The 20127-nt window shown below is 40.9% G+C and overlaps 1 protein-coding gene across 1 annotated transcript; it reads left to right on the forward strand.

The window, feature by feature from the left end:
- The first annotated feature begins 931 nt into the window (after positions 1–931).
- On the forward strand, positions 932–19685 carry LOC131275280 (uncharacterized). The gene is made up of 4 exons (XM_071211070.1): positions 932–1063; positions 6946–7692; positions 14902–14939; positions 15189–19685. Exons 1-3 carry the CDS (start codon positions 932–934, stop codon positions 14911–14913), a joined length of 891 nt encoding a protein of 296 aa, XP_071067171.1. The 3' UTR covers positions 14914–14939; positions 15189–19685.
- The last annotated feature ends 442 nt before the right edge of the window (positions 19686–20127 follow it).

Below are 20127 nucleotides of genomic sequence, written 5' to 3' on the forward strand. Positions count from 1 at the left end.
ATTTCTTCAGCTAAATTCCCAGGCTCACCATATTCAAATTCTGCCTTCCATAAAACACCAGGAATTAATCTTGCTAAGTTCTCTGCAACTTTAAAACATGGATCACCTTTCCTCCAGTTTCCAATAATAGTTTCATCATTTATTTCTAAGATGTCATAAAAAGTCTCTTTAGCATCCATATTGCTATTAACAGTCTCTTCGAAGCACTGTAGGTCTTTTCTTACAAACATCTTACAATTCCTCCAAAAAATACCCCTTGACCATTTATAAAACTGTTCCAGAATTTCAGTAATTGGAAAAGCACTTCCCCACTCCTCAGTACCAAGTTCTATATTAGTCAACCAAAGGGGTGCTGATGCAAAATACCAGAAATTGTTTTCTTTAATAAAGGGTATTTATTTGGGATAGGAGCTTACAGATATCCAGCAACAAAGCATAAGTTACTTCCCTCACCAAAGTCTATCATCAAGTGTTGGAACAAGATGGCTGCCGACAGCTGTGAGGGTTCAGGTTTCTTGGGTTCCTCCCTTCCAGGGTCTTGCTTCTCTCTGGGTTCAAGGTTCCTTTCTTCCCAGGGCTTGCTTCTTCTTGGACTCAGGGTTCCTCTCTTCCTGGGGCTGGCTACTGTTTCTCTGTGAGCTTACTTCCCGCAGCTTCAGCTTAAAGCTTCAGCATCAAATTCCAACATTAAAACTCCAACATCAAAAACTCTGTCCTTTGCCGTGCCTTTTAACTATAAGTCCCCACCCATCAAGGGGTGGGGACTCAACACCCTAATGATGTGGCCCAATTAAAGCCCCAATTATAACTTAATCATGCCCAGGTACAGACCAGATTACAAACTTAATCCAATATCTATTTTTGGAATTCATAACTATGAATTCCATGCTAAACTCTCTAAACATGTAAGTTATGAGTAACAGAAATCCTGATGGACAGTGGTTCAAGGACATATATTTTACTTGATGAAAAAGCCCAACAACTTGCAGTTCCTGGGTTAGTGCGGAAGCTTAGTGACATCATCTGGGACCTGGAACTTCCCATCCTCTGCCTTTCTCAGGAGGTTAGTTTTTGTTTTCCAGTGTGTTTCCTCATAGTCGAAGGATGGTTTTCATCAGTGCAAACATCGCAGTCTCTCCTGGCCCCTCAAAGCCAGTTAAGAGAAAAACAAGGAGTTACTCCTTATATGCTTCTTTCTCAGGAGAGTGAAAAAGTTTTCTCAGCAGTCCCATGGGAATATTCCCTGGTCCTGTAGGAACTATGCCTGCAGGATGACTGAGCATCGCTATTTGGTAAAGAAGACCACACTATTCACGACTGACTTAGACCAGGGTTTCTCACCAGGAGTTCCCACCCAGGGATTATTGGAAAATGGAGGGTGAGCATCTCACTTGTCCCATGACTAGAGATGAGCTACTGGCATTTGGTGGGGTGACCTGGGAATGCTGGATATTCTAAAATGCACACAACACTTTTACACAAACACACAAAAATTGTCTTAACCCAAAATACCAGTAGCGCTTCTGTTAAGAAACGTTGGCTTCTTTCAGCCATAATTCATCCCCTGGCTGAAGATATTATGACTCAAACAAAATCAAGGGACTATCAGCAAAGAAGAGGAGCATGGCTGGCTGTTCGGTTGGCTCCCTGCAGGGCCTGCCACAGGGGAGGCTGGAAGGATGTGACAATGCTGAATCCTTTTAAGAAAAATGCGGTTATTTTCATTGAATGGGTGGCAAGGGGGAAAATTACAGGGATCAGATAGCTAAATTTTCTTCTCTGGATAAGCCTGTTTCCAAGAATAAATGACCCTGAGCTATCCATACCTGTTACCTCTGCTGACTAGTGGACGTTCTCTGACTCTACCAGGAGCTCCAGATGTTTAAAGCCCCTACATAGGCATAATTTGGGAGATTAAAATCTCCTCTGTAGACCCTGTACTTAATACAATGTCGCAGGTATCTAGTAAATGCTTCTTGGGTATATGATGAATACATTAATTTAAAACAAAACACAGTCTGGAAAATTGTTCAGCATTATGTTCAAGGAGGTGAGTACAATGAAATGGGATGTTTAAAATTATATGTGAAAATTATGATAGAAATCTAAGTAAACTATATTTAAAAATATTTTAACATGCCAGTGCTAGTGGAGTTCTTTGTGGTTTGCAAAGAAAATGAACACTGAACATCATTAGCTTTCATTATGGTTAAAATATCTAGATGTTAGTTAAATCTGAAGGATCACGCACAGTGGGTTGGCAAGTAGGTGGGGGACAGTTTGAAAGTAAAAAAGGAAATGAATGGGGCATTGCTGCTCACAGCAAAATTCCATAACAAAATCAGTAGAAAACCCCTAGTTTAGAAGGAGAATAGTAGTCAAGAAAGTTTGGTTTCCTTCCCTTATCTGTAAAACCACAAGTATCTGTGCTTGACACAAAATAAATAATGATGTCTCCAAAGCTAATTGCTAAAGAGGAATTGGAGTTAACATGGTAAAGAAGAGTGGAAAGAACATTCCAGACAGAAAGGATAGAGTGAGCAAAGGGAAACAGCATGTGTGCAGGGTCATTGTCACACTATTTCTGAACATCTCCAGGCTCCCTGAACTTTTCGGATGACATAAGACAAAGGCCAGACTCGCTAAAAATGTCTTTTTCTTTTTACCTCTGGTTTCCCTCTTCAGATATTTTATTAAGTGATTCCTAAATCAAAGTAGTAGGAGGAAGTAGATGTGGTTCAACCAGTTGGGCACCTGCCTACCACGTGGGAGGCCCCAGGTTTGGGTTCCAGTGCCTCCTAAAGAAGATGAGCAGATGCCGCCTCCCATTGTAATAAGCAGACACCAGAAGCCAGCAGAAGCTGCAGCCCATGCAGAGCAGATGTGGCTTAGGCCATCAGGCACTTGCCTTCCATGTGGGAGGTGCCGGGTTCGATTCCTGGTGCCTCCTGGAGAAGGCAAACAATGAGCAAACAGATGAGAGAACCATCTGGGGAAGGGGGAGTGAATAAAAATAAATAAATAAAAAAAATAAATCTTTAAGGAAAAAAAGTAGGAGTATATGTTATAGGCTAAATAGCTGGTTTATGGGGAAATAAGCAGCCAATTTATTTGACATTGTTGTAGAATTTGAGAGAGCTTCAATTATTTGCATATAGAAAGGCCAGGACTCGGGAATGATTTTGAGAAGGAAAAATGGTTCATTGACGGCTGGCCGGACTCTTTCTGTTTCAATCCTGAGCCCCGAACAAGATTTTTGAGTCCCTTTTATACAGAGAGGAAAGGCCAAATGGTCCTTTTGTTTCAGTTCTCAATAGGCTTGAATTAGCATATATCTTCCACATCCTAGGTAAGCTTTTAGCATGGACTTCATACATTCTAGATAAGCTTTTAGCACATTTGGTTTGCATTTTCCCTGAATATTTAAAGTTTATAGACTTTGCATTGTTAAACTGTTTCCTGGGACTGGAGTCCTTGCCAAGGTCACAAAGGGCAGGACTGTGGCCTCTTACTGTTCCACACCCACAAGTCAGGACAGACAGTTTAGGTTATCTCTGAAGAGACAAAGAGCCTCCTACCCATAGCCCATATCAACGTCAACCTGACTCAATCGCATATGCAATTTTCTTTAAGATTTATTTTTCCCCCCATTTTTCCCCCACCTTTGCCCTGCTTTCTTGCTGTCCATGTCCATTTGCTGTGTAATCTTCTGTATCTATTTCTTTTTGTTGTCTCTTTTTCTCCTCTAGGATTCACTGGGATTTGATTCTGGGGACCTTTGATGTGTAGAAAGGTTCCCTGTCAGCTGCACCACCTCAGTTCCCGGTTTCTGCTGCACTTCACCTTGACTCTTCCCTTCGACTCTCTTTTATTGTGTCATCACCTCACTGCATGACTCACTTGCATGGGAACCGGCTCACTGCATGGGCACTCTCACTGCTCAGGCACTCAGTCACCACGCAGGCACTGGCTCACTGCACAGGCACTGGCTCACCATGCAAGAACACTTTCTCTTCTTTTTCACCAGAAGGCCCCAGGGATCAAACCCAGGTCCTCCCAAATGGTAGGTGGAAGTCCTATGACTTGAGCCACATCTGTTTCCCAATCACATATGCTATTTAAAACAGTAATTTATAAGTGACTTTTGCCATACACTGATATCTTGTTTGGAAAGGTAGCCCAAAGCTTGTTGGACACTGTTACTGAGGACTGCGCTAATTCTAACGTGGGCGTCAACAAAATTTTTGCTCATAGTTTCACAAAGGTTTTTTTTGAATAATCAAATTTTTTAGAATTATGTTAGGTTTTCACTAGACCAGTTCCTCTTTGCTTTATTTTCTGTAAGTTGGAAGTATTTATCATCAGGTTGTTCCCCTATTACTGATATCAGATTTGATCACTTAGTTCAACAGGTTATCACCAGATTGTGGAACCATGTGAAATTTCTATTTCTCAGTAATCTTTTATCTAAAAGTGTTTCTTTTTTGTTTTTGTTTTTTTGTTTGTTTGTTTTTGTTTTTTAGGAGGTACCTGAGATTGAACCTGGGACCTCATACATGGGAGGCAGGCACTCAACCACTGAGCTACATCTGCTCCCTGTATATTGGTTTTGACTGTTCTATATCTTATCAACATTCTCTCATCAGCCTAGGGAATTCCTTAGCATTCTGGCACAACAAAATGCGTGACTCATCTTGGACTTTCCTTGCTCCCAAACTAGAATCAGTCAATTAATTCTCCAAGGAACTCTGGATCTTTTAGTAGGAAATATAATTAGAAACCAAAATCTAGGTGTTAGGTGTGCTCATTGTTACTGAAAAGTGATAAACTATCCTGGTTTGCCTGGGACTTTTCCAGTTTCAGGAGTAAAAATCCAGCATCCTGAGCAAATTGGGACAGTTAGTCGCCTTACTACTTCTAGGCCCTTGAAGTGCACAGAACTAGGAAACACATTTAAAATCCTATGTTCAAGTTGATATTTCCAATTTAAACTTAATATACAGGGGTTTTCTGATTTTATTTTCTCTTTCACTGAGAGTCTTTAAAGTAATAACTTTAAAAAGATTTATTTGTGGGAAGCAGATTTGGCCCAGCGGTTAGGGCGTCCATCTACCACATGGGAGGTCCGAGGTTCAAACCCCAGACCTCCTTGACCCGTGTGGAGCTGGCCCACGCGCAGCACTGATGCACCCAAGGACTGCCGAGCCACGCAGCGGTGTCCCCCACGTAGGGGAGCCCCACGCGCAAGGAGTGCACCCCGTAAGGAGAGCCACCCAGCGTGAAAGTAAGTACAGCCTGCCTAAGAATGGCGCCACACACACAGAGAGCTGACACAAGATAATGCAGCAAAAACAAACACAGATTCCTGTGCCGCTGGCAACAACAGAAACAGACGAAGAAGACGCAGCAAATAGACACAGAGAACAGACAACTGGGGCAGGGGGGTGGGGCGGAAGGGGAGAGAAATAAATAATCTTAAAAATATATATATATAAAAAAATAGATTTGTGTTATCCTATGATGTACAGTTTTAAAACCACAGTAACAATGTTACCATTAGTTATAAACCACTGAGTGCAGCTAAAGATTCCTTTCCAGTTTTGTGTGTGTGTGTGTGTGTTAGCGTATAGCCAACCAAAGGTATACTGTGAGAGTACCGTGCTTAAAAGCCCTGGGGAATAAGTCTTTTCTCCCTGTGACACAGATGTCATCAATTTGAAGCAGTGTTAGGTTCATTTGTTTGAATTTTCTTTCAACTTTGGGGTTTGCTTTGTTTCCTTTTTTTATTTACTTATTGGCTATGTAAAACTTTAAAAGCTCAAAGTCAGAGAAGTCGTCCTCCTAACTCTACCCCCTCCATCTTTCCCCACCACTTTCTACAGAAAATTATTTTTATTAAGTTTCTAAGATATCCTTCCAGTCTTATTTTTTTCTCCCCAAATAAGTATGCACTTGGAGGTCACCCAATCAGTTCCTATTGAGCATATTTTACTCTCAAACATCTACTAAGGCAAAGAGCACTTCAATGTGTATTTTGTTTCTTTTTGTGGAATGTTCAGAGTGCAGTTAGGGTAGAAATGGAACTGCAAGGTATAAAGATACATGCATTTGTAACTTTGGTACTCCAGAGCTTGAATCACTTTGCATTCCCACCAAAAATTTATAAGCACGTTTCTCCAAAGCTTTGCTGTGCGATTCCAAGGTTTGGTTTCTGTCAAACTCATTTTAATTTCAATGTCTGATTCTATTTTAAGTGACACTGAGTATCCGTTTATGTTTTAAAAACACAGCTATTTTTTCTGTGAACCGTCTGTTCCTGTCTGTCCTTGCCCATTTCCCCTTTAGGATTTCAGTATAGTCTTTAAGAGTTCCCGTGCTAGTGTAGTGTAGTAGAGAAGTTGGGTGTACACGGTATCGAAGGCCAGGACACAAGAACTTGGAGAAGAAAGTTGATTTATTTCAACTGGCTGGACTCAGCAGACTCCTGTCCTAGTAAAAACCGAGTCCCAAATAGAATATTAGGTTCCCTTTTATACATAAAAGATATAAAGGTTGGGAGTTAAATGGTGCATTTATGAAAGAAAACGACTTCAGTTAAGTGTTTGTCTGAGTACTAGATATGTTTTGAACTAAAGTACCACCCCATATTTCAGGTAATCTTGAATTAAAATCTCCCCCACATTCCATCTGGATGAAATCATGAATATTCATTCACTCTTACATCCTTTCTGAACATTTAAAGACTACAGGGCCTATATTACTTATTCGGATTTCTAGAGACTAGGTACACTTGGATAGAATTGGACGATTTTGAATTTACGCACAGGCTATACTACTATAAGTTGCAAACATTTTCTCCAGACTGAGCTGATTTACTGGGAAAATACCGCAACTCCTTTGAACATCTCTGGTGTACTTTCATCTTCGTAAATCACCTCATTTTAGAAATACCAGTGCCACTTTTACCAAATAATACCATCGTTCGCATTAACTCGGCCAGACCCGCTAAATCTCGCTTCAAGGAACACATTGAAGGTACAACATGTATTTTATCGGATTCACGAAAACCTCCCGGGATTCGCCTTCGCCTCCTTTCTGGATTACCGAGGGGCGCACCACCTCCACCTCCAGAGAACAACAGCTCTTGGTTTCGCCTCCACACTAGTCCAGGTCGGGACCAACCAAAAGGACGAGAAGCTGCACCACATGACAGACGAATATGGCCCCAGCTTCCAAGTTGGTAAAACCGACAAAGTGAAGTTGCAGCGAGGAGAGGTCCCCAACTCGTCATCACCCGGGGCCGCCGGCTCGCGGAAACATCTCTGGGTGACCGCTGCAGCCACCACGTGGCCAATCAGAGCACGGCCCTCGGCCGGACCCCTCCGCCAGGGCAGACGCCGCAGGTATAGCGGGCAGAGGCGCGAGCGACCACCCGCCGGCGCCGCGCGTGGCCACGCCCCTTCCCGTGATGCTCGTCGGCTGAACTCCGACCTTCCCCGTGCCCACCCCCTTCCCTGCCCCTGCGTCTGTCAGATTCGGCAGCTGCAAGCGCGCACTGAGGGGCGCGGGAAGATGCCGGCCTCGCTGCGGAAGGAAGGCTTCCCCAAGGTGCCTCGAGGCCCTGCGTCGGGGCCGCCGCTCCTGCTCCTTCTCCTCCCCGGGCGGCGCCCAGCCTCGAGCAGCGACTTCGCGGTGAGTGGCGCAGACGTGAACTTGGCAGAGCGGCGGCCGCGCTCCAGCGCCGGCTGAGGGGGCGCGGTGCGCGGGAGACCAAGCCGCATTTCCTCCCGCGGCGCCGTTTTGTGGCAGCGAGACCCGCAAATAAAGGGGGAGCCAGGACTGCGGCGGGCGTTGCACCCGGTCAGCGGCGGCGAGCTGGGCCTGACGGGTCGCGCGGGGAGCGGGCCTCGGCCTACGGGACCGGAAGCCGCCGGCGCGGGTCGGGCCTGGAAAGGTGGGTGCGGGGCGGGCGGGTGGCAGCGCAGCGCAAGGCATCGCGCGCCCCTGGCCTTTCCGTCTCGAGAGGGGCGGCCGGAACCCAAGTGCCGCTCGGCCCCCCGTTAGCTGCTCCCCTGCCCGGCTGCGGGGATGCTTCCGCGACTCCGAGGCCGTTTTCCTTCGTGCGGCGTCACCGGGACCCGGGAGCGAGGCGGGTCCCTCGGGTGGGCCTGTCTTTCCCCACCTCCCGCTGGACCTGGAGGACCTAGCTGCACGAACGAGCTCAGCCGGACAAAGAAATAAGCCCTTTTTATCTAAATCTCATATGACGCAGTAGGTTATCGTTGTAGGTACACTCCCCTGTAGCTTCCATTTTTAAGCGCTTGTCATGATTTCTGAGTAAGAACACAATTGTTCAATGAGCTGTTTGGAGATTTTCGTGAAATTTTGAAGTCTCTCCTTTGGTCCCTGTAAGAAATTAGGAGGGAACACAGTGGGGAAGCCCAAGTTCTTTTGATGAAGAAGGTCAATTGGGATTCATGCTCCCAAAAACTATGTTAAAATTCGGATTAACCGTGGGCTTAAATAAAAAATTTTCTTTTTGCATGTTAAAATTTTGACTTAGTTTTTGTCCATTTCATCTAATCTTCCATTGCTTTGAAATTAATTTCTTTGCTCTGAAGATAGGTGAAAGTCATGGGTCTTTCACCACAAAGTTCTACCCCGTTTTTTCAAAAAAAAAATTGACCATTAACTGTTCGATGTTGTAGACACATTTTTTGTAGTAAAGTCCTATTTTTAAAAATGCGTGAACATGTTTTTCAAGGTGGCTGGATTTTGTCTTGTCATTCTCTAGCACTTTTATCAGGCAAGTTGGGAAAGAAATTGCAGTCCACAAGGTGGCGTGCTGATATGGTTGAATATAGTTTTAAGGGTTTGAGTAGGTGTACTTCTAGAGTAATTGTAGATCTTACCTACAGGGTATAGCTAAGTGATCAGTATTTTCACACACTTATTAGTGGGGGAATTTAGGCAGTTATTACGTTTCTAATTATCTCCCATTTTTCTGCCTCTGAATATTTTCTATTTCTTGTAATTAGCTAATCAGAGAGAAACTCTTTAATATTCCCAAAATAGTGTATTGCATTGGATATAATATTAAATTGTTCCATCAGATTAGAGTTCAGTGCATAAGTAAATGTTCTCTTCTCTTGAAAATGTAGTTGGTGCAATTTAATCCTAAATGCACGATAAATTAGTTATTTACGTTCATAGTAGTATTTTGTTTGAAAAACTCCTTATTTGTGTATTACAATTTTATGGCTTTGAAACCATTGAAATTTGCAGCACTTTGTGAGGTAAGCAAAATTGGTAGCTCCTCTTTGCAGATTGAGAAGCTGAGACCCGGAGGAGTGACTTGCTTAAGATCACATGGCTGATAGCTGCGAGAGTCAGGAAAGGGTGGTCTTTCAGTTTGTGACTTTCTACTACAGTGCCATGGCTGGTGTAATGTCAGGTTGTTGGTTTCATACATTCAGTTGTGATAGCTTTCACCAGGTACATTTTTTTTTTTTTTAACTGAAACTGCCATGGCTGATGCCTGCCTCTTGTTCAGAGGAAACTAAGTTGCATAATATAGGATCATAATGCTAAAAGCCAGGGAAATTGGGAGCTGGGATGCTAGGCCTCCAGTCAACCAAATCTGAATAATAAGCTGTTTTTTTAGTGTTAAGACATTAGGAGTAGATGGTGGTTTTGACATTCTGAACATAAGAGAGAAATTATCTCTAAGTATCCACATAAGTAACTGAAACCCTTAATTAATTAAAAAAAGCATGTTTTAACCACTCATCTTAAACTTGTAATTTGCTCAGCAGTAGCCAAATTGGCCAGTTCTGAATTTTTTCTCATTTGCTTTTCTTGACTTCTGCCTTCTCTACTTCAGCTAGCTAAACATAATTGTCTTTGGGGATGGGAAGAGTAGGGACATTGTCTTCCTTAGTTAACCAACTTCTGAGAGACACTAAATTTGGGGTTCTTACCCCTCATTTGTTAATTAATAGCTTAAACTGAGCTAATCATCTAATGGCTAGCAGTCATTTTCATCTTCTAGGAAATGGGTGTTAACATTGCCTTTGAAAAATTGTGATTATTTGATAATTCTGGCTCATGGCACTGAGTATATAGTCTTGGTTTTTTCCTTCAAGTTTCAGGATTCAACTCCTAACTACTTTTTAGACCAGGGGTTCTTAATAAGGACTCCGCGAGCTTGAATTTAAATAGAAAAAAACATTCTTGTGGGGACTGTTGGTACAGTGTGATAATATTTATTAAATAATACACAGTACAGTGTGGACTTAAGGGTCCGTGGAACTGAAAAAGTTAACCCCTGTTTTAGACAATTTTATTTAGTTTCAGTTTTTCCATTTTACCTGATAGAATAGAATGTTCTAAAGTGAAGCCAGGGCACCTGAAATATCCACTGTATGTATACTGTATGAATCTAGAATTACTTGAGATTGTTATTGTACTAAAAAACACAATTTTTTTTGCTAAAAAAAAATTGCCTTGGGAAATAAATCTCAGCACATTAATTAATGTGAAAGTTAAACATTGAGAACTGGGTTCTAATCAAACTAAATAGTTGTGAGTGATTTTAAATTTTACACTTGTATTAATTTGCCTAAACTTTTTGCACAGACAAGAAAAGATTGCCCTTTGCATCAACTAAAGATAAGAAAGGGTTATCTTTCTGAATACTAATGCCCTGAATTTCCTAAGATGGCTATCCCTGGTGGAATGTCTTGTGAGTGTGAGAGTTGACTTATGAAGCACAAACATTTATACAAACCCTGAATTTATCACTGGCTTATGTGACATAGTTAGAAATTTATTCCTGGGAAGAAAATGTGGATATCTTCTTAGCAACAGAAATTAAAATTTACCGAACATCAAACTTTTTAAAGGAAAGAGAACATAACCATGGTTAAAATTCAACTAACTCTGCTTTTTAGAATTTTGAAGATTGGAGATTACCAAGAATTCGGCAGTAGGGATTAGAAACAAAGGAAAAAAGGATGTTTTGTCTTTGAAGAATTGTTAACCTTCATCCTGTGAATTCTCCCTTCAGGTTCTTCAGTAAGCAGTGATTGAAAGGGACAGTGTGTCTTTGCTTTTCTTTATTCACAAGCCTCTCCTGTTACTTTTACTGGACCTCTGGTTGGTGCTTGGGTTTAGTGTATACCCAGGGGACCTGAAACTCTGAACTGTCCATGTGATAGCCAGGCCCTGAGCCTCAACAGACTAGCAACTCCTACACTCTGGTTTTTTGGACTTACCCCATTCAGCTAACATGGAGGTGAAGAAAGTCAACCACCACACCAGAGAGCCAAGTGTGCCTACAACTGAAAGCAGGAGAATTGCATCTAGCATCCATGTGGAATCTAAGCCCCCCCCTTGATATAGATGTGGAGTGGACACAACCATTCCAGGGTCCACAGGATGGAAGAATAGAATAGGAATTAGAGTGGATTTACTGATATTCTATTCATGAACTATTGTGATTAGTAATCAAAGAAAATGTAGCATTGATTTGGAGAAAGTGGCCATGGTAGCTGCTGAGGGTAGGGAGTGGGAAGAAGAGATGTGATGTGGGGGCATTTTCAGGACTTGGAGCTGTCCTGGGTGGTACTGCAGGGACAGTTACCGGACATTGTATGTCCTCCCATGGCCCACTGGGTGGACTGGGGGGACTATAATGTGGACCATTGACCATGTGATGCAGCAGTGCTCAGAGATGTATTCACCAAGCGTAATGAATGTCTCATGATGATGGAGGAGGTTGTTATGGGAGGAGTGGGGTGAGGGGGGTGGGAGGTATATGGGGACCTCATATTTTTTTGAATGTAACATTAAAAAAATAAAGACAAAAATTAAAAAATTTAAAAATATCATGAAAAAAATAAATAAATGGGGAGGGGGAAACTAATAGTTAAATGCCTAATTTGTGCTAGTCACTGTAAGCCCTTTAAAAACAACTTAGCATTTTGTTTGTTGCTAAGGAAATTGCTTTTATTTTAACAGAATAAGAATCTGATACTTATCTGTGTTAAGAAAAGAATAAGCAAGTAAACCTATGGGAAAGTATCAGATTGCAGAAGCATATACTAAAGTTTATAAACTGAAATTTAATCTATATATTGACCGATACTCGTAATACTGAAGTTTTGCATTTAAAATTTCACATGCTGAGTAGTGTGCCAGTAACTAGATAAGAGGTACAATACTTAGTTGGTGATAAATTGAGCTATGTTTTCAAACTCATAAATCTTTTTCTACTGTAGTATCTGCTATATTAAGTTCCATGTTTATTCTTAAAATATTATGTTATAGTATGGTAGCCCTATTTGAGTCTAGAATGTTATCTAACTCACCTTTATGATTTCACTAGTAACTGCTACACATGCATTTGCTTATACTTTCATTGAACATATTTAAGTACCTTTTATATACTATACAGAGATTATTGGCTTTGAACAAAACATTCCTCATGGCGCTTGATTGTAATTAGGGGGTGTAGTGAGGGGGGATCAGACAATAAGCAAACAGGTAAGTTTATAAAATGCCAGGGCATGGTAAGAGCAGAAAAATAAAGCCAGATAACAAGGAAGCAAGGGAGGGATGTGTCCTATTTTCAGTGAAATAGGAAGACTTTAGAAGGATTTAATCATAATAGTGACATATACATATATACACACATATATTTATATACAGGCTACATATGTACAGTTCGTTTGGCTAAAATTGTTTATAGTTTTGTTTTCAATTTAAAAATTATCAGTGTTTTCCTACAATATTTAGCTCTGGACAAATGGGAAATTCCAAGGAAATGCTGGACTTGGTTTCTGTATTCATAGTTTGAAGTCTAATGGAGAGATTACATATTAAAATCATGCTGCAGGATTTTGAACTCGGGGAAGATAAAGATGCTGAAGTGTTTCCTAAATGATTGGAATCATTGGCACGAGATTCAGATAATTACTAAGCAGCGTTATATAACTGCAGCCGAAATTACAGATTGGACAGCAAAAGGTGTTCAGATACACAGGTCCGTTTCAAAGAAAAAATATATACAGACTTAAATTGTACAGCTGTGGTCTTAGTCTCATAGGTATCTGTTCCTAAGAGTATTTCAACTTGATCAGCTTAAGAAACAACTGATATACACTAGGTTTTGTTTGCTACCTACATCCAATGATAATGATACTAGTGGGAAGAATTAAGCCAGTAGTTTATATGATCAATATATGATTTTTTTCCTACAACCTTGTGAATTCTTCAATATAGTTACCTAATCGGTAATGGTAGTATGATTAAACTGTGACTTATTCTAAGGTAGAGTTGGATTTGGATGTAATATAAGCAAAGATATGGAAGATATCTCTTTTTGAGCAAGCTCAAATACTATTCACTAAGGAGTCAAATAACTTTTAAAAACTCAGTTTTTTACTATAATCAAGTTTTTGGTGGTTTAAAATATGTAATATGTAGAGATAAACTGTAGAGGAATAGTTAAGAATATAAGAGAACATTCACAAATATGCTATTAGAAATAATGACATCTAGAAATAACTTCACATTATTTAGTTTTGCTTGTCTATGTGTTAAATTCAAATATTGGCAAGTAGCAGAGATATATATTTTCAGTATAAGAACTAATTTCTTAATTTGTATGAATTATTATTCCAAAACATAACTTAGGTACATTTTTTTTGTTGCTTTTATCTTTTTTAGTGATACATAGATCACACAAAATGTTACATTAAAAAATATGAGGTTCCCATATACTCCCACACTGCACCCCCCATTCCTCCAACATCAACAACCTCTTTCATCAGTGTGACACATTCATTGCATTTGATGAGTACATTTTGGAGCAAACAGTACTGGTACATAAAACTCTGCTTCAAGTATTTTACTGATCATAAAATTTTAATGAAAGATTTCATGTTTGTCACGTTAGCTGTCCCTTCCTATTGTATAATTGTACTTTTTTTTTTCAGTTTTGTATATCAAGTACATTATTGCTTGGGGCATGTTTGTAACAAGGTTTCTTTTTTAGCCTTTACTGAGTGTGAATTTGCAGCTTAATATATAATAGGCACTTTTGGCATTCATTATAAGACTTCACATACAAAGTGGCCCTCATCTTGAGTTCATTAACTTATTTTTTGCAACAGGGTTAAGTGGTATTTTAATACATTTCTATGTAAAGAAGTTATAGGGTCTTAATTTTGATACACGAATTAGTCTTTGGTGTGAAATTCAACAGTGGGTGTTTTTTCATTGAAGTGTAATAATATATCTATTGCCATTGGACAGTAGCAAATTGATTCTACCTGATTATAACAACATAATGCTATAAAGGGAAAGGTTCCCCAATCAATGCTACCTTTCTGTATCCTTTTAGCAAGATGCCTGTGATACTGTCTGCAGTCAATATCTGGTTTCAACACAAAGCTATCACTTGTGCAAGATTTGTCTTTCATGAGGGGGTTTGTAAGAATGCATTAACATTTTAATTTCTATTGACCTTTTATTTCCAAAACTAACAGTAAGTTAATCTGTTAAAAGATGGCAACATCAAAAGGAATCAACTTTTTCAGAAAAGAATTTTAAAAGTCACCTAATGACCATAGTGATATACGATGTTAAAGGAGAAATTGGGTGCAGGGTATACAGGAACTCTCTACTATCTTTGTAACTTTTCTGTAAATCTAAAACTCTAAAATAAAAGCCTAATTCAAATTTTTAAAAATAATCCAATGATTTGATTTTAACTTACTTCATTAATAAATTGTTTTGAAAGAGCTAGTAGTTTTTGTTCTTGTCTTAATGGAAGAAAATCAATTGAGCCTTTTTTCTTTATCCTCTCACTGCCCATTTTTGTTCGTTTTTTTTTAGGATTCAAGATGACCAGTGAAGAACCTCTTCCCAAAAAGGTATGTTCTTCAGCAGTTTTTAAGTGTTTTGTTTTTTAAAAATTTTTTTTTGAATTCTTGAAATATAATTAAAGGGATTATATCTTGTTTATTGCTGTAACATTTTTAGCATTGTGGGTGTTACAGTGTATTAGTGTACCTTACAATGCAGTGTGTTTTTAAAATATTTTCAGTTCTTTTTTTTCCTAAAGATTTATTTTATTTTATTTTATTTATTTATTTTCTCCCACCCTTGTCGTTTGCACTCAGTCTGCCATCAAGCTCTCCTTGCCAGCGTGGCCAGCTTGCCTTCACCAGGAGGCCCCAGGAATCGAACAAACCCAGGGCCTCCCATATGGTAGATGGGAGCCCCAATCACCTGAGCTACATCCACCTCCCCTATATTCAGTTCTTGGAAAACCTTTGTGTTATATTCCCATGGTCTGCTCTTAGCCTTTATCACAAAACTATTTGGCACCTACATATCCACAAATAATGTCATAAAACTATATTGCTTCACAAGTTCCTTTAAGTTACTTTCCCCTAATTAAAATATCTTTGTTTGTAATTTAGAGCTACTTCTATATTTTTCAAGAAGAGGTTACAGTTAGATAGTTACTTTAGACCATTTCCGCCAAAGCTTTGTGTTCTAATCTCATTTTCCTCTTGATCTACATCCCTACCTAAATTCAGTTTAGTCAGTTTTACATTTATATATGTATATGAGCAAAGGGGTTTTCAAAAGAAGTAACAATTTGTAGGGCAGCGGTTCTTAACAAGGGGTCCGTGAGCTTGAATTTAAATTAAAAAAAATTCTCTTGGGGACCTGTTGGTGTGGGTGGGACATATTAAATAAAATACAAAGTATATAGTGGACTTACCGGTCTGTGGCTTTCATCTGTCTGGCTAACAGGGCATGGAACAAAAAAGGTAAGAACCCCTGTTCTGGGGAATTTGTAATCCAGTTGGGAGAGCAGCGTGCATAATACTAAACAATAATAATAAAAATGAATGTTTAAGCAGATAGTTTAGATAATAAGTGCTATATTAAAATTTCTGTCTTAAGGTTATTTTGTTTTTTCTTTGTTCAGCTTGTATTTTTTTGTTTTGTTTTTGTTTTGGGCCTGCTTTCTTTTATGATGCACAGCTTAGATATTCCAGAGATTATTTGCCATTTTATTTGAGAAAGTAGCAGAACTTTTTTAGGATGGAAGTTGAATATTTTATTAGATACTGTGTGGACCTCTATTGAGAAAACATACCAGTGACAGCAAGAAAACGTTCATATCCCAAAGATGCATGCTTTAGTTTTAGAGTCAAATTATTCCTAAATGAATGAAGAATTTAATTGTGCATTAGTAATCTGAGAATTATGGTGTGCATCTTCTGTTTTTAAAATATATTCTGGTATAGTGTTTTCCCTTATCCTCTTTATATTACAACGGTGTTACTCATTAATGTTACAAATTGAAACACTTTTATAAGGAAAAGTCTGAAAGTATCTTACAAGGGAAATTAATAAAGCCTTAATTTTATACTAGGTATTTTACCTTTAAAGTTTTCGTTTGGTATAGGTAAAACACTTAATATTTCTCACTTTATGAAGCAATTTCAGCTACCTAGAATATTATGTCCTTTTTAAAAATAAATTTTTATTTTGAAATAATAAAGAATTTGCAGGAAGTTGTAAAGAAATACACAAGAATCTGTACACCCTTAACCCAACCTCCCCCAATGGTAATATCTTATATAATTATCATAACTATCAAACATCTTGTAGAACAAAATCAAAACCAAGAAATTGACATTGTTACAATCTACGGTGCTTATTCAGATGTTGACGATTATACCTGCACACGTGTGCATGTGTAGTATATGCACTTTTATCATGTGTGGCTTTGCATAACCACCACTACCATAGCCAAGATACTTAACCATCACTGCAAGGCACTTTTGTGCTACCTTTTTTATAGTCACTCCCACACGCTCCCTTCACAGCCCTATAATTCCTGGCAACCACCAGTCTGTTCTCCATCTATATCATTTTGTTATTTCATGAATAATTACGTGAATAGGATCATGTAGTATGTATTCCTTGAGATTGGCTTTTTCCACTTAGTATAATATCAGCGAGGTTTATCCAGGTTGTTGCATGTATCAGTAGTCCATTTCTTTTTATTGATACTCTGTAAACTGTTCACCTGTTGAAGGGCATTTGAGTAGTTTCCAGTTTGGTACTGTTATGAATAAAGCTGCTATGCATATTCATATACTAGTTTCTGTATGAAAATACAGGAAGTAATTGGAGTCACTGATTCTATTACCAATTCTTAGGAATCCAACAAGAAGGAAGCCCATGACTCCAAATCAGTAACTTCACAATTAGTGACTCCGTATCTGCTCCTTTAACCAAACCAAAATATTCTGTTTGCTAATTATTCTTATAGAAACTCTGGTCATAAATTTAAAGTAGGCTATGTGGTTACCATCACTATGTTCTAATTCAATGAAGTAGCCTTCCACAATATTTTTCCTTCTCAACATGATTACCTCTAGGGTCTTCCCTAAGCCTGCTTTCTCTCTGAAGGAAAATCTTTTAACATCTGTCATCTGTACTGATAGCAATTATGCTATCTCACTGCAGGGGAGAGAAGAGCCCTTGGGTAATCAGGTTTGTGTGCCGGTGCCCAGCTGGCTCCTAGGGGCAGGGGAGCCAGTGTACTGGCCCCCAGCTGGCATAAGGGGAGAGGAGAGCAACAGACCAGTGCCCGGGTACAGTCTATGATTTCAGCCTGCTATGGGATCAAAGAGGGTTCCTCTCTTCTTCTGGTTCTCCACCTAAAAATGGACAAGTAACAGCCTCCTTTCTGTCATTTTACTCCTATCCTTGGTTGTCTAGGTGGTGCAAGGGAAGTGGGGAGTGTGGGAGGGTTATCGGACAGGCAGATTGGGACCCATCCCACTGCAGGGGAGAGAAGAGCCCCTGGGTAATCAGGTTTGTGTGCCTGTGCCCATCCGGCTCCCAGGGGCAGGGGAGCCAGTGTACTGGCCCCCAGCTGGCATAAGGGGAGAGGAGAGCAACAGACCAGTGCCCAGGTGGCTCTGGGGAGAGGGGACGAGGTGCATGATCAGATGGGCAGAGCTGTGCCTAGCCAGCTTGAGGGATAAGGAGAACCCCTGAGTGATCCTGTGTGTGTCCCACTACCCATCTGGATCCAGTGGCGAGGGAAGCTACCAGGTGTGTGTGCCGATGCCCAGCCACCTGTGGGGGAGGGGGACTGACAGGCAGTCAGGTTTGCATACTGGTGCCCATCTGACTACAGCAGGGAGGAGAACCACAGGACTATCTGGTGTGCATGCAGGTGTCCATACAGCCATAGGAGTGAGGAGAGCAATGGGCTTGCGCCCAGCCAACTCCACTGAGAGTGACACTGCAGCTGGGGCTGATCTGGTGGGCGGACGGGCACTCTGCCGACTACAGAGAAGAGGAAGGTCGGTGGTGATCAGGAATGTGTACTGGCACCCAGCCCAGCCAGCTCCAGGGGAGAGGAGAACCTCCTTGCAATCGGATTGTGTGCTAGTGCTCAGCTGATTCCAGGAGGAAGGGTGCTGTTTGGCAATCAGGTATGCGGGCTGGTGCCCAGCCAGCTTTTGAGGGAAGATTTTGTTGCCTCATGGGGATACAAATTCCACACAATTTTGCCCAGATAAAGTCCCTTAGCTGCTCATCTTGATACCAAGACCATTTTGCAAGTGGGTGTATAAGGTAATCAACTCCCAGTGGATCAGAGATTACTACACAGGGAGGAAGTGATGACGAAAAGAATCCCCAATGCCTCCATCTACTTTATCAAAGGTGTGAATCTCAGGATTGTCTCAGGGAAGACTCCTTGAAAGGGTTTCCTGGTCTTCTAAGGTCCTGTCTAGCCCTCCTGGGAGTGAACTTCCGTTTTCTTGCAAAATATCCCTTAAGAGGGAAGAGGAAATGGTTCAGGGTTTATCCTATTTACTCACCAAAGTTCTTGATTTATGAAGCTCCTTTAAGAGCTTTGGTGGTGAGAGGAGGCAGGACCTTTCTGCGAGATTCCACCTGGGCAGGGCAGGGAAGGCTTTCTGGGCCAATCCCTAGTGATACAGAGTGTAAGTGATGTGAGGTTCCCAGGTAATACTCATGGTCTCCTCTGGTGGTGGGATGGCTCCTTCTGGTGCTGACCAGAGAATTTTGAGAGCATCAATGTGGGATCTAGGATGTTCCCCAGAGATCCCCGATACAGGTGGATTGGCAAGGATTGAGTCAATGCTTGGGTAAAGAGATGGACCAGCATGTCCAGATAGAGAGGTGACAAGACAGGAAGGAAGATAGGATGCCAGGCCAACCCCCAGTGGTATAAAAACTTTTCCATGGCCGTTGATTACCTGTGCTCTGGTTCTGTCCAAGACCAGGAGTCCTGTTGCGCAGGCACCATGACCAGTTCGCCTTCAACCAGTTGTCCCCAGTTGTCCTCCTTTAGAGCTCTTTTACTTGTTCTGTTGCTAAAGCAACAGCATACCAGACAGCCTTCAGCTTATCAGTGTTCACAAAAGGGGACGAACTCTTGTGGCCCTTGATGTCATTTGCAAAATCAGGAGGCAAAAAGGAGGCCTGGGGAGTGGATGTAGCTCAGGAGGTTGAGCACCTGCTTCCCGTGTACGAGGTCCCAGGTTAGATCCCCAGTACCTCCTAAAAACAAAACAACCCCCCCCCCCAACAAATGAAAAAAACAAAAACAACTTTCATTGGGGAGTGGATGTAGATTAGTGATTGCTTACCTGCTTCCCATGTATGAGGTCCTGGGTTCAATGCCTGGTATCCCCTTTTAAAAAAAGGCCTGAGTGATTGGGCAGCAGAGAGACCCATCTTGTTCCTCCTCCTCCCCACCACCCTGGATTACAGGACAGAAGAGGGCTGAGGCTAGTCCACATGGAGTCACCAGATATTTATTATGTTGGACCCCTTAACTGTCTCTCATGTCTGGAGTTCCTTGAGCCAATTGAATGAGACCAGATTCAGTAAAGCAGAGCAGAAACTTTATCCTTTGGTAAGGAATGGAAAAGAAAGTGTCCATAAAACACCTTCCCAAAGGGACAGGGTTAGGGTTCTTTTGTGGGAAATCAGCATGAGACGAGGGAGGCAGCCTTGTCATGCACATGGAGCACAATTGCCGGTTTG

The sequence above is a fragment of the Dasypus novemcinctus genome, chromosome 22 (genome assembly GCF_030445035.2).
Source record: "Dasypus novemcinctus isolate mDasNov1 chromosome 22, mDasNov1.1.hap2, whole genome shotgun sequence".
In the NCBI taxonomy this organism is placed as follows: domain Eukaryota; kingdom Metazoa; phylum Chordata; class Mammalia; order Cingulata; family Dasypodidae; genus Dasypus; species Dasypus novemcinctus.

Coding starts and splice junctions, on each gene's coding strand:
- LOC131275280 (XM_071211070.1), top strand. CDS start 932: ATGGACAGTGGTTCAAGGACATATATTTTACTTGATGAAAAAGCCCAA. Junction 1,064..6,945: donor TCCTCTGCCTTTCTCAGGAG/GTTAGTTTTTGT, acceptor ACCTCATTTTAG/AAATACCAGTGCCACTTTTA.